We start from the raw sequence: 25,266 nt of genomic DNA, 5'->3' as shown, positions 1-25,266 counted from the left end.
TTTAATCAACTGTCACCTGCAGGGTTAAATAGGAGAATGGCTTTGAAGAGAGGAAGACAATAGCATGATGAGTAGTGACCATGCTGTTGTAGTTGTATCTAGAAGTATTTGTTTTTTAATTGAACGCACGTATGTGCGTACTGAGGCACCAGGTCCTACTGAGCATGTGCAAGAGCTCACATTATATACATATATGTATTTTGTGATTGGCTGATGGCTGTCACATGATATAGGGACAAGGAAAATGGCAGTAATGGAAATTTATCAGGAAAAAAAACCAACTTAAAATTATGCAATTCTACTGTATTTAACGGTCCTCTAAGTTGTTTTTCCTGTAAATCAATGCTATATATCAGCAATAAAGCTTTAAACTGTTACTTTATGTTATGATTATTTTTACATTTAATGTCCCTTTATTTATTTTTAAAGGTAACATAGGCATTAGGGGATTTTTTTTTTTAAGATTACAGCCACTTTGAGCTCACACTCTAAAAATGTTGGGCAACCTGATATACAGAAATAAATATTGTGGAATATATAAAAAATACAACTTTATTTTGCTCAACATCTAAAGTCTTTCCAAACAACAAATGTGTTTGATACTTTTAACTTATGTGGCAATAATTCTGTGAAGAGATCTAGGTAAATCTATACAGAAATATCTTGTTTGGTCCTCTCTCTTGCATATCCCATCGGAAAGCAGATTAAAAAATGTTTAACGATATTCTATTTTAAGAAGAAACTGATGGACACACAGACAGTGAGATAAATTATACATCAACATTTGCGTCTCTCACAGTAACCTGGCACCTTCTGCTGACTGGTGCTCCCCTGCACATTATCATACATACAGACATATATACAGTGTTCTCCCAAGACCTATTTAGTGGGCACAACACTGGCTGTTTTTACTGGCCACCTGGTAAAAATGTAAGACAATATTAAGCCAAAATTAAAATGCTGGTGATTTAAATAAATTTGATTTAAATGGACATAAAACCAAAAAAAAAAATCTTTCAGGATTCAAATACAGAATACAAATTTTAAACAACTTTCTAGTTTACTTCTATTATCTCATTTGTTTTATTCTCTTGGAATCATTTGTTGAAGGAGAAGCAATGCACTAGTGGTTTCTAACTGAACACATGGGTGAGCCAATCACAATCAGTATATATATGCAGCCACCAATCAGCAGCTAGAACCTAGGTTCTTTGCTGCTCCTGAGCTTACCTACATAAACATTTTAGCAAAGGATAACAAGAGAAGGAAGCAAATTAAACCATAGAAGTAAATTGGAAAGTTGTTTAAAATGGTATTCTCTATCTGAATCGTGAGAAAATGTGGGTTTCCTATGCCTTTAAATCAAATCCACTTTGATTACAATTAAAATATTAAAAATAATATATACCTCAAATTAAAAATATTTGAGAACCTTCATTTAGTTTAGCAGATCTAATACAGTACACACTTGCCATTTAAAAAGACAATTAATACATTAATTGCTCTTCCTTTGTAGTCCTTTCCATAAATTCCAGTAGGAGCAGCAACTTCCATATATGTCAGAGTATCAGCTGCTGCATGTTTATTATATTCCATCAGAACTCTGACTTTCCCTACATAGAACCCTATAAATTAGAGTATCACCTGCAGCATGTTTATTATATTCCATCAGAACTCTGACTTTCCCTACATAGAACCCTATAAATTAGAGTATCACCTGCAGCATGTTTATTATATTCCATCAGAACTCTGACTTTCCCTACATAGAACCCAATAAATTCGAGTATTAACTTTTTTCGATTGTCTCTCTCTAGACAAAGACGATATTCACAGATCCATCTGTACGGCCCTGCTAACAATGTATCATGCAGTACATTTATACAGGGGTTCTTTATCATTAAAGGGACATTCAACAACAGAATATTTGTTGTTTAAAAACAGAATTTATGTTTACCTGATAAATTTCTTTCTCCTACAGTGTATCCGGTCCACGGCTTCATCCTTACTTGTGGGATATTCTCATTCCCTACAGGAAGTGGCAAAGAGAGCACACAGCAGAGCTGTCCATATAGCTCCCCCTCTGGCTCCGCCCCCCAGTCATTCGACCGACTGTTAGGAGAAAAAGGAGAACCATAGGGTGCAGTGGTGACTGTAGTGTACAAAAATAAAAATTTAAACCTGACCAAATGCCAGGGCGGGCCGTGGACCGGATACACCGTAGGAGAAAGAAATTTATCAGGTAAAGATAAATTCTGTTTTCTCCTACATTGGTGTATCCGGTCCACGGCTTCATCCTTACTTGTGGGAACCAATACCAAAGCTTTAGGACACGGATGAAGGGAGGGAACAAGTCAGGTAACCTAAACGGAAGGCACCACTGCTTGCAAAACCTTTCTCCCAAAAATAGCCTCCGAAGAAGCAAAAGTATCGAATTTGTAAAATTTGGCAAATGTATGCAGTGAAGACCAAGTCGCTGCCTTACAAATCTGTTCAATAGAAGCTTCATTCTTGAAAGCCCATGTGGAAGCCACAGCTCTAGTGGAATGAGCTGTAATTCGTTCAGGAGGCTGCTGTCCAGCAGTCTCATATGCCAATCGGATGATGATTTTCAGCCAGAAGGAAAGAGAGGTAGCAGTCGCTTTCTGACCTCTCCTCTTACCAGAATAGACAACAAACAAGGACGATGTTTGCCTGAAATCTTAGTTGCTTTTAAATAGAATTTTAAAGCACGAACCACATCAAGATTGTGTAACAGCCGTTCCTTCTTAGAAACTGGGTTAGGACACAGAGAAGGAACAACTATTTCCTGGTTAATATTCTTATTGGAAACCACTTTTGGAAGGAAACCAGGTTTGGTACGCAAAACAACCTTATCTGTATGGAACACCAGATAGGGTGAATTACACTGCAAAACAGACAACTCAGAAACTCTTTGAGCAGAAGATATAGCTACCAAAAACAAAACTTTCCAAGATAATAACTTAATATCTATGGAATGTAAAGGTTCAAACGGAACCCCTTGAAGAACTGAAAGAACTAAATTGAGACTCCATGGAGGAGCCACAGGTCTATAGACAGGCTTGATTCTGACTAAAGCCTGTGCAAACGCTTGAACGTCTGGTACTTCTGCCAGACGCTTGTGTAACAGGATAGACAGAGCAGATATCTGTCCTTTTAAGGAACTAGCTTAGCTGACAAACCTTTCTCCAATCCTTCTTGGAGAAAAGACAATATCCTTGGAATCCTAATCTTATTCCATGAGTAACCCTTGGATTCGCACCAACAAAGCTATTTCCACCATATCTTATGGTAAATTTTCCTGGTGACAGGCTTTCTAACCTGGATCAGGGTATCTATACTGAATCCGAAAACCCTGTTCGAATGGACCTTGAATTAGAAGGTCCTATCCTCAAAGATAGCTTCCATGGCGGAACCGATGACATATTCACCATGTCTGCATACCAAGTCCTGCTTGTCACGCAGGAGCTATCAGAATTACCGAAGCCTTCTCCTGTTCGATTACTAGCCGGGGGAGAAGGGGAAACGGTGGAAATACATAAGCTAGATTGAACGACCAAGGCGCTACTAAGGCATCTACCAATGTCGCCTTGGGATCCCTGGATCTGGACCCGTAACGTGGAACTTTGGAGTTCTGACGTGACGCCATCAGATCCAGATCTGGAATGCCCCCTAGTTGAGCTAACTGGGCAAAAACCTCCGGGTGGAGTTCCCACTCCCCCGGATGGAAAGTCTGACGACTCAGATAATTTGCTTCCCAGTTGTCCACTCCTGGGATGTGAATTGCTGATAGATGGCAGGAATGATCCTCTGCCCATTTGATGAATTTGGATACCTCCCTCATCGCCAGGGAACTCTTTGTTCCCCCTGATGATTGATGTAAGCTACAGTGGTCATGTTGTCCAACTGAAATCTGATGAATTTGGGCTCCGCTAGTTGAGGCCATGCCTGGAGCGCATTGAATATCGCTCTCAATTCCAAAATGTTTATCGGGAGAAGAGATTCTTCCCGAGACCACAGACACTGAGCCTTCAGGGACTCCCAGACCGCGCCCCAGCCTAGGAGGCTGGCGTCTGTCGTGACAATGATCCACTCCGGTCTGCGGAAACTCATTCCCTGAGACAGGTGATCCAGAGACAACCACCAGAGGAGCGAGTCTCTGGTTTTCTGGTCCATTTGAATCTGGGGAGACAAATCTGCATAATCCCCATTCCACTGTTTGAGCATGCACAGTTGCAATGGTCTTAAATGATTTCGAGCAAATGGAACCACGTCCATTGCTGCGACCATGAGTCCTATTACCTCCATGCATTGAGCTATGGAGGGTTGAGGAATGGATTGAAGAACTCGACAAGTGTTCAGAAGTTTTAACTTCCTGACCTCTGTCAGAAAGATCTTCATTTCTACTGAGTCTATTATTGTTCCCAGGAAGGGAACCCTTGTGAATGGGGACAAAGAACTTTTTTCTATGTTCACCTTCCACCCGTGAGACCTTAGAAAGACTAGGACAATGTCTGAATGAGTCTTCACTTTGTGAAAGGACGACGCTTGTATTAACATGTCGTCTAGGTAAGGTGCTACTGCAATGCCCTTGGCCTTAGCAACACTAGAAGGGACCCTAGCACCCTTGTGAAAATTCTGGGAGCAGTGGCCAATCCGAAAGGAAGAGCCACAAACTGATAATGCTTGTCCAGAGAGGCGAACCTCAGGAACTGAAGGTGATCTTTGTGGATCGGAAAAACATGCAGATACGCATCCTTTAAGTCCACGGTAGTCATATATTGACCCTCCTGGAACATTCTTAAAATTGTCCGAATGGTTCCATTTTGAATTTTTTGTAAAAATTTTTAAGTCCAGAATTGGCCTGAAAGTTCCTTCTCTTTTTTTGGAACTACAAACAGGTTTGAGTAAAAACCCAGTCCTCGCTCTGCTGTCGGAACTGGGTGTATCACTCCCATTTTTAAAAGGTCCTGTACGCAAAGTAAGAATGCCTGTCTCCTTATCTGTCTAAAGATAAGTGAGTCATGTGGAACCTTCCCCTTGGGGAAAGGTCTTTGAACTCTAGAAGGTACCCCTGACAGACAATTTCTAGTTCCAAGGGGTCCGGAACATCTCTTGCCCAATCCTGAGCAAAGAGAGAAAGTCTGCCTCCTACTAGATCCGGTCCCGGATCGGGGGCTACCCTTTCATGCTGTCTTGGCAGCAGCAGCAGGCTTCTTGGCCTGTTTACACTTGTTCCAGCCCTGCAAAGGTTTCCATGTTGGCTTGGGCTGGTAAGCTTTACCCTCTTGCTTAGTAGCTGTAGAGGTTGAAGCAGGTCCGTTCCTGAAGTTGCGAAAGGAACGAAAATTGGCCTTGTTTTTTTAGCCTTGAAGGCTCTACCTTGTAGAAGGGCATGGCCCTTTCCCAGTGATATCTGAAATAATCTCTTTCAACTCTGGCCCGAATAGGGTCTTACCCTTGAAAGGAATATTAAGCAATTTTGTTTTGGACGACACATAAGCCGACCATGATTTTAGCCAAAGCGCTCTGCGCGCCACGATGGCAAAACCAGAATTTTTCGCCGCTAGTTTAGCTACTTGCAAAGCGACATCTGTGATGAAAGAATTAGCCAGCTTTAGGGCGTGAATTCTATCCATGACTTCGACATAAGCAGTCTCCTTCTCGAGCGAGTTTTCCAGTTCCTCAAACTAAAAGCCGCTGCAGTAGTTACAGGAATAATGCAGGAAATTGGTCGAAGAAGGAAACCTTGTAGAACAAATATTCCCTTAAGTAAACCTTCTAATTTTTTGAAAGCGCAACTGTCTTCTAATGGTATAGTCGTGCGTTTAGTTCGCGTTGAAACTGCCCCCTCTACCTTGGGGACCGTCTGCCACGCGTCCCTTCTAGGGTCAACAATTGGGAACATTTCCTAAAATATAGGAGGGGGAACAAAAGGTACACCTGGCTTCTCCCACTCCTTAGACACGATATCCGCCATCTTAGGTATCAGAAACGCATCAGTGTGTACTGGGACCTCTAGGAACTTGTCCATTTTACACAATTTTTCTGGGATCCCCAAAGGATCACAATCATCAAGTGCAGCTAGAACCTCCTTAAGTAGGGCGCGGAGGTGTTCTAGCTTAAATTTAAATGTTATAGTATTAGGCTCTACCTGCTGAGAAACTTTTCCTGTCAGAAATTTCTCCCTCAGACAGGCCCTCCCTCACCGCCAAGTCAGATTGATGTGAGGGCACTACAGATAAATTATCCTCTGCGTCTGCTTGCTCATTGTCTGTGTTTAAAACTGAGCAATCACGCTTCCTAGGAAAAGCTGGCAGTTTGGATAAAAAATGCTAATTGTTGCATAGTAATCGCAATTGGTGCGCTAGATATACTGGGCATTGCCTGCGCGGGCATAGCTGGTGTTGACACAGGAGACGAAAGCAAGCTATCTTAAACAGAACTACAATGCAATAAAAATTATTTTTGACAAAAACGTTACTGTCTCTTTAAATAATAAAAGTGCACACATTATTATTGAAACATCAAAAAACCATGAAAGAAACATCCGATTTTAATGAAATTTTCACCACAGAGCCTTAATGCTTTGAAAAGATTGCACACACATTTTCAGACCAATTAACCCCTTAATGCCCAAACCGGAGCTCATAACAGTTATTAACCAGTTAACACACTACAGTACTAGCCACAGCTTATCCTGTAGCCATTTACCTTCCTTAGGGATTATTTTAGTAGGAAATAAGCCTCTCTGGAGTCTTTTGTGATGCTCCACATGAAGCTGCATGGATTGCCTAGGCAAAAACAACTGCACAATTTAGGCCTGAAAATGAGGCCTCCTCCCTCTTCATTCCAGAGTGGAGGGGCCTTTCTGACTAAATTTAGGTGTCCAAATAAGTGCCAGGCCGAAATTAAACCCCAAAAGTGTTTTAAAATCTGAAAAAACACCTTATTTATAGAGAAAAACATGCTAAAAAGCAATCGATTTTAAAGCCCACAATAGTGTCAACCAGCATAGAGCCCTAAATATAAGCCATCATTTTATACAGAGTCTAAGAAAAAATGGCTTACCTATCCCAGAGGGAATTTCTGACAGTCTTCTAGCATTACATGGTCTTGTTAGAAATATGACTGATCATACCTGATGCAGTTAAGCCTGCAAACTGTTCCCCCCAACTGATGTTCTCTGGTTTCAACAGTCCTGCGTGGGAACAGCAATGGATTTTAGTTACTGGTGCTAAAATCATACTCCTCTTTTAACAGAAATCTTCACTTTCTGTTGTAGAGTAAATAGTACAAACCGGCACTATTTTAAAATAACAAACTCTTGATAGAAGAAATAAAAATCTACAACTAACACCACATACTCTTTACCACCCCCGTGGAGATGCTACTTGTTCAGAGCGGCAAAGAGAATGACTGGGGGGCGGAGCCAGAGGGGGAGCTATATGGACAGCTCTGCTGTGTGCTCTCTTTGCCACTTCCTGTAGGGAATGAGAATATCCCACAAGTAAGGATGAAGCCGTGGACCGGATACACCAATGTAGGAGAAAAGAAAGATAATACCTTTAATACCCATTCCCCTGTTTTGCATAACCAACACAGTTATAATACACGTTTTACCTCTGTTATTACCTTGCAACTTCACGTGCATGAGCTCAATGCTATCTATAGGAAACACATGAACTAATGCCCTCTAGTGGTCAAAATGCATTCAGATTAGAGGCAGTCTTCAAGGTCTAAGAAATTAGCATATGAACCTCCTAGTTTTAGCTTTCAACTAAGAATATCAAGCGAACAAAGCAAAATTGGTGATAAAAGTGAATTGGAAAGTTGTTTAAAATTACATGCCCTATTTCAATAATGCAAGTGTTTTTGTGACTCGACTGTCCCTTTAACTGTGAGAATGATTGCTCTTGACTTAATAGTTACAGGAGAGAGTCTTTCAACGGCTTTGTTTAAAGGGACATGAAACCCAAATGATTGTTTAACGATTTAGATAGAGCATACATTTTTAAACAACTTTCCAATGTACTACTTTTATCCAATTTGCTTAATTCTCTTGGTATCCTTTGCTGAAAAACATATCTAAATAGGCTCAGGAGCTGGAAGCTAGCTTCTGGTTGGTTTCTACACATATATGCCTCTTGTGATTGGCTTACCAATATGTTCAGCTTGTTCTTAGTAGTGCATTGCTTCTCCTTCAAAAAAAGGATACCAAGAGAATAAAGCAAAATGGGTAATAGAAGTAAATTGGAAAAAATGTTTACAATTGAATGCTTTATATAAAATTATGAAAGACAATCTGGTTATCGTGTCCCTTTAAGATTGTGACAAGGCTGTTCCTCACCTGCTATAGCTAATTGAGTTTCATCCCTTCTTAATAACTGACATTAAAGGGACAGTCAACACCAGAATTTTTGTTTTTCAAAAAGATAGATAATCCCTTTATTACCCATTCCCCAGTTTTGCATAACCAACAGTTATATTAATACACTTCTTACCTGTGCGATTACCTTGTATCTAAGCCTCTGCAGAATGCCCCCTTATGACAGTTCTTTGATAGACTTGCATGTTAGCCAATCAGTGCTCACTCCTCAGTAACTTCATGTGCGTGAGCTCAAGGTTATCTATGTGAAACACATGAACTAATGCCCTCTAGTTTTAAAAAACTGTCAAAATGCATTTAGATTAGAGGCGGCCTTCAAGGTCTAAGAAATTAGCATATGAACCTCCAAGGTTTAGCTTTCAACTAAGAATACCAAGAGAATAAAGCAAAATTAGTGATAAAAGTACATTGAAAAGTACATTCCCTATCTGAATCATGAAAGTTTTTTTTGGCCTTAACTGTCCCTTTAAACCACCATTTGTAAATGGCCCTTGATAAGAACAAACAGTACCTGCTTCCAAATGACAGAATTATTTGAATGCATTTGGTATTTTTATATTCTGCACCATTACAATGGCCTTAATACAAATTAAATGTTTAATATGAGCAAATTGCTATTTGGCACATTTTAATATTGCTCCATTAAACTTTCAGAAAACCCTCATTCATCCTTAGGATTTACCTATTTGTGCAATTATAAGCACCCGTTCTTTAGAGTAATAAAATGGGAAAGTGTCAGCTTTCCAATAATACGTTAGCCAAGACTATTGAATCACATGCTTGTGTACACATGGCAATAATTCAGCTCACAATACAATAGCTTTAGAGTAGGAGGGCCCTATAGCATATAAGGGACGGTGCAGGAGAAGTGAAACTGAATTATCTTATGGAAGCCACAAACAGCAGCTGACTTTGGAAAAAAAAATAGAAGTGTTTTTAAGAGCTGACAATGACACTTGCCAGTTAGTGGTGGATTAAGGCAAAGGGCAGGATGAAGGTAGAACAAAAGCTTTGAGGTCAAAACCTCTCAGAGACTGCATTACGTTTGTGGTCTTGATCAGTAACTTGTGTTCAACAAAGAAGTAACAATCTGCAAATTGAAACGTCAGTGAAACCCTCTTTGGGTGAATTCTGGATCAGATGTAAATACCCCAAATAAAAATAAATTATTATTTTAAAGAAAAAAACATAATTTATGTGAGAACTTAACGGATAAATTAATTTATTTCTTGTTGGCGAGAGTCCACGAGCTGTTATGTATGGGATACACATTCCTACCAGGAGGAGGCAAAGTTTCCCAAACTTCAAAAGCCTATAAACACCCCTCACACATACCTCAGTTTAAAAGTATAGCCAAGTGGTGAGGAGTTTAAGGAGCAAAAAATAAAAAAATATGTGCTTTAAATTAATAACCCCAAATGGGTGGGGCCTCGTGGACTCTAGCCACCATGAAGAAATACATTTATCAGCCAAGTTCTTACATAAATTATGGTTTTCTTTCATATAGGTGGCGAGAGTCCACAAGTTGTTACGTATGGGATATTATACCCAAGATGTGGAAGTCCACGAGTAACAAGAAAGGGGGAGAAAATAAAAACAGCTTCTGTCGCTGAGAAATTAAATCCAAAAATTAAATATATTTTTTTTTCCCATGACAAACCCCCACCCCTCAAAATATAGGCACCATTATCAAAGACAACTGCCTGAAGGACATTTCTACCAAAAGCTGCTTCTGACAAGACAAAAACATCAAAATGGTAAAATGTAAACTGAGGTATATGTGTGGTGGGCAGGGTATTTATAGGCTTTTGAGGTTTGGGAAACTTTGCCTCCTCTTGGTAAAAATGTATATCCCATATGTAAGAGCTTGTGGACTCTCACCACCTATATGAACGAAATGGTAACATCTATTATGGGGCTGTCTTCTACAGAGGTGAAGCCCACTGCCTAAGACGTTAAAACCCCCTGCTTTAGAGTAAGAATACAGGGAGTGTGTAACTGTGCACCAAACATTGTGTTACAGTATGTGAAGACACAAACTAATATATACATAGACAAAAATGAGAAATCTCATATTATAATGAAGCAGCATTTCATAATTCTTCCAGTTGTTTGCCACAGAAAGAATGATCATCTGATGGGTCCTTTAGATGGTGTATTTAATAAAAGGAATTAGATTTTGTTAGACACAAACCCAGAGACCAGTACTGGACCTCTGTCCAGATGGTGAAAGCTGCTAAAGGGACAGCAGGTAGACCACCCAACCAGTGACAATCAAGCGAACATGTAGCAAATCATTTGCACCCAGCATTGCTAAATGCCGGCAGCAGACGCCGTCGGCATTTAACATTGCACAAGCACCTAAAAGGTGGCGGACAAGTTACGACCGATGCTTAACTTAAGTTTCAGGCGGACATGAAACTTCAGGGATAGAAAGCATCCACTGCTTGTTAAATTTACCTCTAAAGCTAAAAGGAAGTGCGCATCTGGGTCTACTGGCAGCCAATGACAGGTCCCAGCGGCAGAAGAACAAATGTTTATTTTCATCACAATCTATATCTGTTTATTGTTTAAATCCCAATTCCACTGTACTTATAGGTGTTAATGTGCACAAATAAGTCTATTCTGATATTCTGCAGTTGTCAGAATCAGAACTATCACAAGATAATAAAAAGCAGAGTAACTCTGTATATCCCATTGTCAGTAATGGCATTAAACCCATCCCCTCTGGTTTGTATTATTAGCCCCTGTTAAGTAGGTCCTTCACACAAAGGTCTGAACACTTCACTCATGTGCCAGCATGCAGCGCTTGCCAGATCACTTATTCCTAAGGAATCGTATTTTTAGCCTGGGTTATTTTAATGTGTTCAGTGAACACGCCAGAGATACGCATGAAAGGTCTTGATAAGAGGCTGCAACATCGCTGGATGCTGGTTCTTGAAATAAAACTTATGGTACAATATCTCTATCAGTCACTGGCTGCACAAAGAGAATTATTCAAACCAGAAATGATGCGAGTATATATGGATAAGGGATGTAACGGATGCAAGATATTTTCCATTAACATGGACACAAGTCAAGAGTCAGACAGAATTTAAATTCACTTTGGTTATCAACATGCATCTATTACGCTTTGCGTGCTTGAAATTGAGCTCTTTTCTATGGGGGCATACTGCAGTAGGGCGCAGAAGTGGTCACATATCATGAGCACTGTATGACAGCTGTGCTTGCAACAATGTTTTACATATGATGCTCAAGACAGGTGAATACTCCTGACTGAAAACCACCAGTGACAGAAAATATCTACTTCAAAGCATTTAAGACAATAATTCATTTTTTTGGTTGGTGTATGTACTTCCCTTTAGAAGATCTGTAGAGAGAAATCTGTGCTGGATGCAAGCAAGATGGGATGCTATGATTTTGTACTTCCAACAGCAACCAGTGTAAGCGGGTTACCATCTGCCAAACCACAACAATAGTACATCATGTGACGCCCTCTGTTTTTTCTTCACGCTCCTAAACCTACCTCAGTATGCTCTCGAGGGAAAAAGCCAAGTTTAACAAAAGTAATCCGTGAAAAAGGTGCATTTAAAGGGACAGTCTACACCAAAATTTGTATTGTTTTAAAAAGGTAGATAATCCCTTTAATACCCATTCCCTAGTTTTGCATAACCAACAGTTATATGAATACACTTTTTACCTCTGATTACCTTGTATCTAAGCCTCTGCAAATTGCCCCCTTATTTCAGTTCTTTTGACAGACTTGCATTTTAGCCAATCAGTGCTGACTCCTAGGTAACTCTACGTGCATGAGCACAGTTTTATCTATATGACACATTAACTCCCTCTAGTGGTGAAAAACTGTCAAAATGCATTTGGATGAGACGGCCTTCAAGGGCTAAGAAAACAGAATTTATGTTTACCTGATAAATTACTTTCTCCAACGGTGTGTCCGGTCCACGGCGTCATCCTTACTTGTGGGATATTCTCTTCCCCAACAGGAAATGGCAAAGAGCCCAGCAAAGCTGGTCACATGATCCCTCCTAGGCTCCGCCTACCCCAGTCATTCGACCGACGTTAAGGAGGAATATTTGCATAGGAGAAACCATATGATACCGTGGTGACTGTAGTTAAAGAAAATAAATTATCAGACCTGATTAAAAAACCAGGGCGGGCCGTGGACCGGACACACCGTTGGAGAAAGTAATTTATCAGGTAAACATAAATTCTGTTTTCTCCAACATCGGTGTGTCCGGTCCACGGCGTCATCCTTACTTGTGGGAACCAATACCAAAGCTTTAGGACACGGATGAAGGGAGGGAGCAAATCAGGTCACCTAAATGGAAGGCACCACGGCTTGCAAAACCTTTCTCCCAAAAAATAGCCTCAGAAGAAGCAAAAGTATCAAACTTGTAAAATTTGGTAAAAGTGTGCAGTGAAGACCAAGTCGCTGCCCTACATATCTGATCAACAGAAGCCTCGTTCTTGAAGGCCCATGTGGAAGCCACAGCCCTAGTGGAATGAGCTGTGATTCTTTCAGGAGGCTGCCGTCCGGCAGTCTCGTAAGCCAATCTGATGATGCTTTTAATCCAAAAAGAGAGAGAGGTAGAAGTTGCTTTTTGACCTCTCCTGTTACCAGAATAAACAACAAACAAGGAAGATGTTTGTCTAAAATCCTTTGTAGCATCTAAATAGAATTTTAGAGCGCGAACAACATCCAAATTGTGCAACAAACGTTCCTTCTTCGAAACTGGTTTCGGACACAAAGAAGGCACGACTATCTCCTGGTTAATGTTTTTGTTAGAAACAACTTTTGGAAGAAAACCAGGTTTAGTACGTAAAACCACCTTATCTGCATGGAACACCAGATAAGGAGGAGAACACTGCAGAGCAGATAATTCTGAAACTCTTCTAGCGGAAGAAATTGCAGCCAAAAACAAAACTTTCCAAGATAATAACTTAATATCAACGGAATGTAAGGGTTCAAACGGAACCCCCTGAAGAACTGAAAGAACTAAGTTGAGACTCCAAGGAGGAGTCAAAGGTTTGTAAACAGGCTTGATTCTAACCAGAGCCTGAACAAAGGCTTGAACATCTGGCACAGCTGCCAGCTCTTTGTGAAGTAACACAGACAAGGCAGAAATCTGTCCCTTCAAGGAACTTGCAGATAATCCTTTCTCCAATCCATCTTGAAGAAAGGATAGAATCCTAGGAATCTTTACCTTGTCCCAAGGGAATCCTTTAGATTCACACCAACAGATATATTTTTTCCATATTTTGTGGTAAATTTTTCTAGTTACAGGCTTTCTGGCCTGAACAAGAGTATCAATAACAGAATCTGAGAACCCTCGCTTTGATAAGATCAAGCGTTCAATCTCCAAGCAGTCAGCTGGAGTAGGACCAGATTCGGATGTTCGAACGGACCTTGAACAAGAAGGTCTCGTCTCAAAGGTAGCTTCCATGGTGAAGCCGATGACATATTCACCAGATCTGCCTACCAAGTCCTGCGTGGTTACGCAGGAGCTATCAAGATCACCTACGCCCTCTCCTGATTGATCCTGGCTACCAGCCTGGGGATGAGAGGAAACGGCGGGAATACATAAGCTAGGTTGAAGGTCCAAGGTGCTACTAGTGCATCTACTAGAGTCGCCTTGGGATCCCTGGATCTGGACCCGTAGCAAGGAACCTTGAAGTTCTGACGAGAGGCCATCAGATCCATGTCTGGAATGCCCCACAGTTGAGTGATTTGGGCAAAGATTTCCGGATGGAGTTCCCACACCCCCGGATGCAATGTCTGACGAATCAGAAAATCCGCTTCCCAAGTTTCCACTCCTGGGATGTGGATTGCAGACAGGTGGCAGGAGCGAGTCTCCGCCCATTGAATGATTTTGGTCACTTCTTCCATCGCCAGGGAACTCCTTGTTCCCCCCTGATGGTTGATGTACGCAACAGTCGTCATGTTGTCTGATTGAAACCGTATGAACTTGGCCCTCGCTAGCTGAGGCCAAGCCTTGAGAGCATTGAATATCGCTCTCAGTTCCAGAATATTTATCGGTAGAAGAGATTCTTCCCAAGACCAAAGACCCTGAGCTTTCAGGGATCCCCAGACCGCGCCCCAGCCCATCAGACTGGCGTCGGTCGTGACAATGACCCACTCTGGTCTGCGGGAGGTCACCCCTTGCGACAGGTTGTCCAGGGACAGCCACCAACGGAGTGAGTCTCTGGTCCTCTGATTTACTTGTATCTTCGGAGACAAGTCTGTATAGTCCCCATTCCACTGACTGAGCATACACAATTGAAATGGTCTTAGATGAATGCGCGCAAAAGGAACTATGTCCATTGCCGCTACCATCAAACCTATCACTTCCATGCACTGTGCTATGGAAGGAAGAGGAACGGAAGGAAGTATCCGACAAGAGTTTAGAAGTTTTGTTTTTCTGGTCTCTGTCAGAAAAATCCTCATTTCTAAGGAGTCTATTATTGTTCCCAAGAAGGGAACTCTTGTCGACGGAGATAGAGAACTCTTTTCCACGTTCACTTACCATCCGTGAGATCTGAGAAAGGCCAGGACTATGTCCGTGTGAGCCTTTGCTTGAGGAAGGGACGACGCTTGAATCAGAATGTCGTCCAAGTAAGGTACTACAGCAATGCCCCTTGGTCTTAGCACCGCCAGAAGGGACCCTAGTACCTTTGTGAAAATCCTTGGAACAGTGGCTAATCCGAAAGGAAGCGCCACGAACTGGTAATGCTTGTCCAGGAATGCGAACCTTAGGAACCGATGATGTTCCTTGTGGACAGGAATATGTAGATACGCATCCTTTAAATCCACCGTGGTCAAGAATTGACCTTCCTGGATGGAAGGATTGTTCGAATGGTTTCCATTTTGGACGATGGAACCTTGAGAAACTTGTTTAGGATCTTGAGATCTAAGATTGGTCTGAACGTTCCCTCTTTTTTGGGAACTACGAACAGATTGGAGTAGAACCCCATCCCTCGTTCTTTTAATGGAACAGGATGAATCACTTCCAGAAGATAACCTTGGAAGACTATTTCTAGCGCCCAAGGATCCAGAACATCTCTTGCCCAAGCCTGAGTGAAGAGAGAGAGTCTGCCCCCCACCAAATCCGGTCCCGGATCGGGGGCCCGCATCTCATGCTGTCTTGGGAGCAGTGGCAGGTTTCTTGGCCTGCTTTCCTTTGTTCCAGCCTTGCCTTGGTCTCCAGGCTGGATTGGCTTGAGAAGTATTACCCTCCTGCTTAGAGGACGTAGCACTTGGGGCTGGTCCGTTTCTGCGAAAGGGACGAAAATTAGGTTTATTTTTGGCCTTGAAAGACCTATTCTGAGGAAGGGCGTGGCCCTTGCCCCCAGTGATATCAGAGATAAACTCTTTCAAGTCAGGGCCAAACAGTGTTTTCCCCTTGAAAGGAATGTCAAACAATTTGTTCTTGGAAGACGCATCCGCTGACCAAGATTTTAACCAAAGCGCTCTGCGCGCCACAATAGCAAACCCAGAATTTTTCGCCGCTAACCTAGCCAATTGCAAGGTGGCGTCTAGGGTGAAAGAATTAGCCAATTTAAGAGCACGAATTCTGTCCATAATCTCCTCATAAGAAGAAGAATTACTAATAATCGCCTTTTCTAGCTCATCGCACCAGAAACACGCGGCTGTAGTGACAGGGACAATGCATGCAATTGGTTGTAGAAGGTAACCTTGCTGAACAAACATCTTTTTTAGCAAACCTAATTTTTTATCCATAGGATCTTGGAAAGCACAACTATCTTCTATGGGTATAGTGGTGCGCTTGTTTAGAGTAGAAACCGCCCCCTCGACCTTGGGGACTGTCTGCCATAAGTCCTTTCTGGGGTCGACTATAGGAAACAATTTTTTAAATATGGGGGGAGGTACGAAAGGTACACCGGGCCTGTCCCATTCTTTATTAACAATGTACGCCACCCGCTTGAGTATAGGAAAAGCTTCGGGGGGCCCCGGGGCCTCTAGGAACTTGTCCATTTTACATAGTGTTTCTGGAATGACCAGATAATCACAATCATCCAAATTGGATAACACCTCCTTAAGCAGAGCGCGGAGATGTTCCAACTTAAATTTAAAAGTAATCACATCAGGTTCAGCTTGTTGAGAAATTTTTCCTGAATCTGAAATTTCTCCCTCAGACAAAACCTCCCTGGCCCCCTCAGACTGGTGTAGGGGCCCTTCAGAAACAATATCATCAGCGGCCTCATGCTCTTCAGTATTTTCTAAAACAGAGCAGTCGCGCTTTCGCTGATAAGTGGGCATATTGGCTAAAATGTTTTTGATAGAATTATCCATTACAGCCGTTAATTGTTGCATAGTAAGGAGTATTGGCGCGCTAGATGTACTAGGGGCCTCCTGTATGGGCAAAACTGGTGTAGACGAAGGAGGGGATGATGCAGTACCATGCTTACTCCCCTCACTTGAGGAATCATCTTGGGCATCATTTTTACTAAATTTATTATGACATAAATTACATCTATTTAAATGAGAAGGAACCTTGGCTTCCCCACAGTCAGAACACAATCTATCTGGTAGTTCAGACATGTTAAACAGGCATAAACTTGATAACAAAGCACAAAAAACGTTTTAAAATAAAACCGTTACTGTCACTTTAAATTTTAAACTGAACACACTTTATTACTGCAATTGCGAAAAAGTATGAAGGAATTGTTCAAAATTCACCAAAATTTCACCACAGTGTCTTAAAGCCTTAAAAGTATTGCACACCAAATTTGGAAGCTTTAACCCTTAAAATAACGGAACCGGAGCCGTTTTTATATTTAACCCCTTTACAGTCCCTGGAATCTGCTTTGCTGAGACCCAACCAAGCCCAAAGGGGAATACGATACCAAATAATGCCTTCAGAAAGACTTTTCTATGTATCAGAGCTCCACACACATGCAGCTGCATGTCATGCTGTTCTCAAAAACAAGTGCGCCATACCGGCGCGAAAATGAGGCTCTGACTATGATTAGGGAAAGCCCCAATAGAATAAAGTGTCTAAAACAGTGCCTGCCGATATTATTTTACAAAAAATACCCAGATTAAATGATTCCTCAAGGCTAAATATGTGTAAATATGATCGATTTAGCCCAGAAAATGTCTACAGTCTTAATAAGCCCTTGTGAAGCCCTTATTTACTGTGTGAATAAAAATGGCTTACCGGATCCCATAGGGAAAATGACAGCTTCCAGCATTACATCGTCTTGTTAGAATGTGTCATACCTCAAGCAGCAAAAGACTGCTCACTGTTCCCCCAACTGAAGTTAATTCCTCTCAACAGTCCTGTGTGGAACAGCCATGGATTTTAGTAACGGTTGCTAAAATCATTTTCCTCATACAAACAGAAATCTTCATCTCTTTTCTGTTTCAGAGTAAATAGTACATACCAGCACTATTTTAAAATAACAAACTCTTGATTGAATAATAAAAACTACAGTTAAACACTAAAAAACTCTAAGCCATCTCCGTGGAGATGTTGCCTGTACAACGGCAAAGAGAATGACTGGGGTAGGCGGAGCCTAGGAGGGATCATGTGACCAGCTTTGCTGGGCTCTTTGCCATTTCCTGTTGGGGAAGAGAATATCCCACAAGTAAGGGATGGACCGGACACACCTATGTTGGAGAAATGAACATATGAACCTCGTAGGTTTAGCTTTCAAGTGAATACCAAGAGAACAAAGCAAAATTGATGATAAAATGAAATTGGAAAGATTTTTTTTAAATTACATTCCCTATCTGAATCATGAAAGTTTATTTTGGACTAGACTGTCCCTTAAAATAAAGAAAAACTTTCCAATTGACTTCTTTTATTATTTTTTTACATTGTACACTGTCTAAATCATCAGAAGTTTAATGTTGACTTCCATGTTCCTTTTATGAACACAAACTATCATTCATGTCGAATAGGCTTTCAAACATCATGAGCATTCGAAATTCTAAATATCAGTTGAAAGTTTAAAGGGACACTGAACCTAAGTTTTTTTCTTTCACGATTCAGTTAGAGCAGCAATTTTAAGCAACTTTCTAATTTACTCCTATTATCAATTTGTCTTCATTCTCTTGGTATCTTTATTTGAAAAAGCAGGAATGTAAGTTTACGAGACAGCCCATCTTTGGTTCAGCACCTGGGTATTGCATGATGATTGGTGACCATATGTAGCCAATTATTAGCAAGCACTATACAAGGTGCTAAACCAAAAAATGGGCCAGCTCCTATGCTTACATTCCTGCCTTATCAAATAAAGATAGATACCAAGAGAATGAAGAAAAAAAAATAGGAGTAAATTAGAAAGTTGCTTAAAATGGCTGCTCTATTTGAATCATGATAGAAAACATTTGAGCTCAGTATCCCTTTAAGTTTAAAATTGCTTCTAATAAACACAATGCACTGTTACTTACATGTGTGATTAGAAAGGAGCATAATAAGAGCACTTGTGCAGTGTTTAAAAAAATAAATAAAAAAATATAGGTTTAACAAATTTACACCATATATTGGGGATCAAATCAATATTCCTCAAAAACATTAAACACTCTTATACTACCGGTGGTTGTCTATATAGTAAAAAGTATAAAATGTAAAATAAACACCTTTGTGTTCACCATTTGTGGTCGTGTAATTGACTAATATCATTCAGAGGAGAAAACCTAAAAAGGCTGCAAGACAGGTAACAATATGAGATTAGGAGCACTTGGCCAAGACCAAAGAGCTGTCCAAAGATGTCAGGGACAAGATTGTAGAGGCTGGAATGGGCTATAAGACCATTGCCAAGCAGCTTGGTGAGAAGGTGACAACAGTTGGTGTGATCATTCGCAAATGGAAGAAACACAAAATAACAATCTCCCTCGGTCTGGGGCTCCATGCAAGATCTCGCTTCGTGGAGTTTCAATGATCATGAGAACGGTGAGGAATCAGCCCAGAACTACACGGGGGGGTCTTAGCAATGATCTCAAGGCAGCTGGGACCAGAGTCACCAAGAAAACAATTGGTAACACGCTGTGAAGGACTGAAATCCTGCAGCGCTCACAAGGTAGCCCGGCTCAAGAAAGCACATGTACAGGCCGGTGTGAAGTTGGCCAATGAACATCTGAATGATTCACAGAACTGGGTGAAAGTGTTGTGGTCAGATGATACCAAAATCGAGCTCTTTGGCATAAACTCAACGTGTTTGGAGGAGGAGGAATGCTGCCCTATGACCCCAAAACAACATCCCCACCGTCAAACATGGAGGTGGATACATTATGCTTTTGGGTTATTTTTCTGCTAAGGAGATGATGAACGGGGGCATGTACCATCAAATCTTGGTGAGAACCTCCTTCCCTCAGCAAGGGCATTAAAAAGGGGTCGTGGATGGGTATTCCAGCATGACAATGACCCAAAACACACGGCCAAGGCAACAAAGGAGTGGCTCAAGAAGAAGCACATTAAGTTCCTGGAGTGGCCTAGCCAGTCTCCAGAGCTTAATCACATTGAAAATCTGTGGAGGGAGCTGAAGGTTCTAGTTGCCAAACGTCAGCCTCGAAACCTTAATGACTTGGAGAGGATCTGCAAAGTGGAGTGGGACAAAATCCCTCCGTAGGTGTGTGCAAACCTGGTGGCCAACTACAAGAAACGTCTGACCTCTGTGGCTGCCAACAAGGGTTTTGCCACCATGTACCAAGTCATGTTTTGCAAAGGGGTCGAATACTTATTTCACTCAGTAAAATGCAAATCAATTTATAACTTTTTTTGAAATTTGTTTTTCTGGATTTTTTGTTGTTATTCTGTCTCTCACTGTTCAAATAAACCTACCATTAAAATTATAGACTGAGGGGGGCATGGCCAACCGGCAGCCATGATGGTCTGGAAATTCTAAAGCTCTGTAAGAGGGCATCTTAATCCAATATTTATCTTGGGAATTACTCATAATCCACTCCGAGCATCAATATCTATGGCCTCCTGAAGCTATTCTCTACAGGAATATACTTATTTTTTGCTGTGCAACAGCTTCAAAGGGCGATTATCAGCTGATAGATATTGAATGGAGGCCTACCACATGAATATCTGCATGTTTCCCATTCTAACATTCTGGGAGAGATCAAACTTGAGACCTTACTCAACTATATAGCTTTACTAATTACTGCCTCTACGATATCCCTTTTGCCTAGCCATACTCTCTCTGACAGACTGGACGCAGGAGACTATGGAGAGGATTTGATCGCAGCAGTGGCACTCCTAGAGGATCTAGGACGGCTGATGGACTTGAGATTTGGACAGCTAGCCGCCAGTATCCGCTCGCAGAATGCAGAGGAGAGTGATCTCAGCTTTCAAATCAAACATGCAGAGACACTTGTGGAGCGAGAGCTGCCATCTCCTGCGGTACAACCGCATACTGAAAGCCACCTCGCAACATCACAGATTGTAACGCTGTATGTCTCAAGCTCCCCCATGATCCTTACTTTTGAAGACACATCTGATCTCCTGGAGCAGGGTAAATAGATTCCCTGTCAGCAGAAATAGTCTGAATTAGACATGTCTCCCGCACTCCCAACATCGAGATCTCATAGGAGCCTACAGATTCCTGTTTCACCTCTTGCTCAAGCTTTTACATCAGAGACATCCTCAGAAACTCTCTTAAGAGCATATCTAGCCTGGGTGAGTTATTCCCTTGAGGAAGCCAGCAACCAGTACATCGCATTGGACTTACAGAGCGTCAGGGGCATAATGGAAGTTGCGATACCACAATACACCCTGGATAAGTGTGGAGTGGGTTAGTATGGGACCTTCTTAGTATACCATAGTCAGATCTTATAGTGATTACCAGTCTTTTTCTTAGCCCTAGCAAAACACATTGAGAGGGGCATACCGTAAGATAACGGACTTGGTTGATATTATGAACTTCCAAAGCCTTGTGTAACTGTTATAACCAGTTTATTTTATTTTTATTTTATTTTGTATCTCTTCTCTTTTTAGAATGTTTTCACAAGCCCTAGTGTTGATAGTTTAGAACATTTCCACACACAGGTTCTATGAAACTTAAGGTATACATTATAAATATATATTGGTTCATGTTTGTGAGGCGGAGAGAAATGCAAGTCCACTTTTAGATTCAGCTACAATCCTTTTTCTTTGTTCTTTCATGTTTCTGTTTATGAATGAATCATATATAATGCAAGCACAGCTAACTATCTCTCACTAATTTACAAAATGGAATGACCTCTTGCCCACTAAGTCAGATTTTTTTAAATTCAACTTTGATTGATTGAAAACAGCTAGTAAGGTTTTATAAATGTCTCTGCTATGTCTGTCACAAAAGGAGCTACCTCACGGTAACTCATCATAACTGCTTCTACAATGCTTGGCTGACAATATATAGTAGAGATGTTGTGGCCACTTCTCATAGTTATGTCTTGTAAGGTGCCCTTTTACTGTGTGGTACTATTTCATGCGCTTATAGTTTACAATAATAGATTCTATTCTACTAACTGGGTGAACTATAGTGGTCATATATACTGTGGGCACAGCAAGTCACTTCTAGCCAATCCATACAATTTAAAAAAAACAAGAAAAAAAAACCTTGCCCATTAAGTTAGACCATGCCATTCCCAAATTTTATCTGACAACGACTAAAAGTATAGGTTATATAAGGAGCTAACGTATAATAGCCTATTATAACCTTAAATGCCCAGTTGACAATACGCAGTAGGGCTACTCATAGCTGCACTACTGGGTGTCAGTTTTCATTAGTGCCTTAGAAAGTCTATTTGACACTCAAACTAGTAAGTAGCTCCCCACATGATATGCGGTCTCATACCTATCTATTAGACACTATACTTCATTTGAGCCCACATACTTCAGGTTAAACAAAAGACCCAGGATTGATCTACCTACTTTCTCCCAGTCCTATCTCATTCCATCCTCATGTTAATATAATACCTTACCTACTATAATTAGGTGAATATACTGGCTCTGGATAATTTACATAGGATCATCTATCTCCCACTAATACATAGAATAGTACAACCTCTAGCTCATCAACTTAGCCCTTGCTATAGTCAAAATTTTCTCAGCTGAAAATGGTCTGAAAACAGCTAATAGGGTCTTATAACTCCTTAGTGTATATATATATATATATATATATATATATATATATATATATATATATATATATATATATATATATATAAAAACTGTATAGTAAACTAGTTTGCAATGGCTTAGCATAACCTCCTTTTAAGGTTTAACTCCTAACACACAGTGGAGGCTTTGGAGCTACTTTTTAAATCTTTGTCCCAAAAGGTAATGGCCCACCTTAGTCTTCTAGACACTCTCCTGAACACCCAAATAAGTAGCTAGCTTCCTTATCACTTGCTGGCTAATCCCCATTTACTGGGCTTTTTATATCTCATTTTGACCCACACACTCTGGATCAAACAAAAGACCTAAGAATGATATACTGAATTTTTCCCAGCTTTATCTTATATCCTACTTATAGACATACCTTGCCTACTAAAGGTTCTATGCATTTAGCCTACAGTTATATCCCTCTTATTAAGAGTTCAATACTATCCGCCTATTTATTATTTATATCACCAAATAGAACGCCTCCCCAACTTAAAGCAGCTCTGGTCTGCTGATCTTCCCTAACTTTATACCTAATACTTAACATTATATAATATTACATAGTCCCCATAACGCACTTTATATAATAGAAAATGAGGTCTCATCCACATAGACTTAGCACTATTTGGGACCACCCTCCATTATATCTCTATTCAAACCTACTCATGTAGCACACTCCATCATTTGGTTTCATCATAGCATTATGACAAACATTTGTTTTTCCTTGTATTTTATATAGAATTAATGCTCCCTATTTCTATGTTAATGTAAGTGCAACTCCTGTGGATGGTCTAACAGCAATTGTTCTTCTGGAATGTTAAAGTCTCATGACTTCTTGTATTATTGTTTTGGAAACCTCAATAAAAAATGTTTAAAAAAAAATAAAAAAAAATTATAGACTGATCATTTCTTTGTCAGTGGGCAAACGTACAAAATCAGCAGGGGATCAAATCATTTTTTCCTCACTATATATATTAAACATATATTCTAGCTAGCTGTCTTTTTAAAGTGCACTCTCTTAATATGTTGCATTTTATTTAAAAAGACGTTGGGATACAGCTCTTTAAAAGGGTTGATACACAAACTTCACAGGATTTGTTTTGTTAGTGCAGTTACATCAACTGGTCAAATCCAGAATGGAGTTGGGACATTATGCTGTCACATGCCATGTGCAAGTGAATATTTTAGCAGAAACTAAAATTTGTAGACCATATAGTTAGAGTACCTTGACTAATACTGCACTGGATTTGCAGAAGGGTCTATAAAATGATTTGTAGACAGGTAACTATTATTCTTGTTATGCTTTCAGGCTGCTTGTTTTTAACTCCTGGCAACATGTCTGGCAAGTTTCTCTTATTTCACAAGCAGAACTTTTTGCTGACTTGCTGTTACAACACAATTTAATGCACTGCATCATTACCATCTAATTCACAGGAAGTTAAGACAGGAAGTAAAAAAATTAAATTACACCAACCCAACAGATTCTTGTGTAGTGGCCCTTTAGGGCAACTAAGATGTTTATATTATGCCGTATAAGTTGAACATTGTGGTACAGACGCTGATAAGCTGAACTAGTCTAGACAAATCCCAGGCACAAGGATGACAAGGAACCCCGTAGGCTGCCATGGCACAGCTACTTGCCAAATGTGAAGTGTAAGACTAACAGCGACACCTCTCCCCTGTGTAGAGGGTGCACTTTTGGCACAGCCAGTCAAGCATTTATTACACCTCAACATGCATGGTTATCACTGCCCAGGTGTGTTCTGGAGAAACAGTGGAATAAAATACTGCTGTAAGTATTTGTACATAGTAACCCAACTCTACAGTATACTATCGCTATTTATTTTGCCTCTTTTTCATGTAATTTAACTCTGCAATTCTTGGAATTAAACACTACAGACTTTACAAGTCTAACCTTGCTACTAACACGTCCCTTATTGGTCTCAGCAGAAGTTATCAGGCAACAAACTTGGAAACAATGCAATTTCGCTATGAAAATAAAAAGGGGCAAGCCTGGTTTATTCTAGTAATTCCAGACTGGCTCCTGAAAATGGGGCCACAAGCGGGTGGAGTTTGGCTATTGACAAAGAATTGCAGCAAACAAGATGTTCCTTGGTTTTGAAAATGTACTGGTTATTCTACAGCATGCCAGCAGAAATGTCTTGTGTCCCTTTAAGCTATTAATTATCCCTTTCCTATGCCCAGGCATTTTTCTAAAGTGTTTGTAAGAATAAAAATAAGTAAAGCTTTGTCTGCTGAAAGCAAGTACAGCTCTGTGATGCTCCCATGTAACATTAAAAAAATGTTCTTTATAAGACATAAATGGAACATTGCCGTTTTAACTTGCAACAGAAAACCTTGGCTTTCCAGGTACCTGTAAAGGGATATGAAACCCACATTTTTTCTCTTTCAGGACTCAGATAGAGCAGCAATTTTAAGTAACGTTCTAGTTTACTACTAACTAACAATTTTTCTTCGTTCTCTTGCTAGATTTATTTGAAAAGCAGAAATCTAAGCTTACGAGCCGGCCCATAGCGTAATTGTATTTAGTATCCCATTATTATTATTATAAATAATAAACTGTAGTGGCTTTGGAGACCCCAAAAAACTGGTAACTACACAATATCATGTTTGTGGAGCCTGCCTGGGCGTGCGTAGAACAGACTTTGTATTTAGCTTGGAGCCATATTATCAATACAGACTACAGCACAAACAATCTTACTA

The 25,266-nt window shown here is 40.5% G+C and overlaps 1 protein-coding gene across 1 annotated transcript in view; it reads right to left on the bottom strand.

Moving 5' to 3' along the window:
• SLC45A4 (solute carrier family 45 member 4) overlaps positions 1-25,266 on the bottom strand; it is a 285,788-nt gene that overhangs the window by 81,860 nt on the left and 178,662 nt on the right. The window contains exon 8 of the mRNA XM_053715398.1: positions 5,951-5,974. Coding sequence (XP_053571373.1) covers positions 5,951-5,974 — 24 coding nt within the window. The remainder of the gene's footprint in view (positions 1-5,950; positions 5,975-25,266) is intronic.

This window comes from Bombina bombina, chromosome 5 (assembly GCF_027579735.1).
Source record: "Bombina bombina isolate aBomBom1 chromosome 5, aBomBom1.pri, whole genome shotgun sequence".
Classification (NCBI taxonomy): Eukaryota; Metazoa; Chordata; class Amphibia; order Anura; family Bombinatoridae; genus Bombina; species Bombina bombina.
Note: the sequence above shows the minus strand (reverse complement) of the source record. Positions and strands in the feature narration are given on the sequence as shown.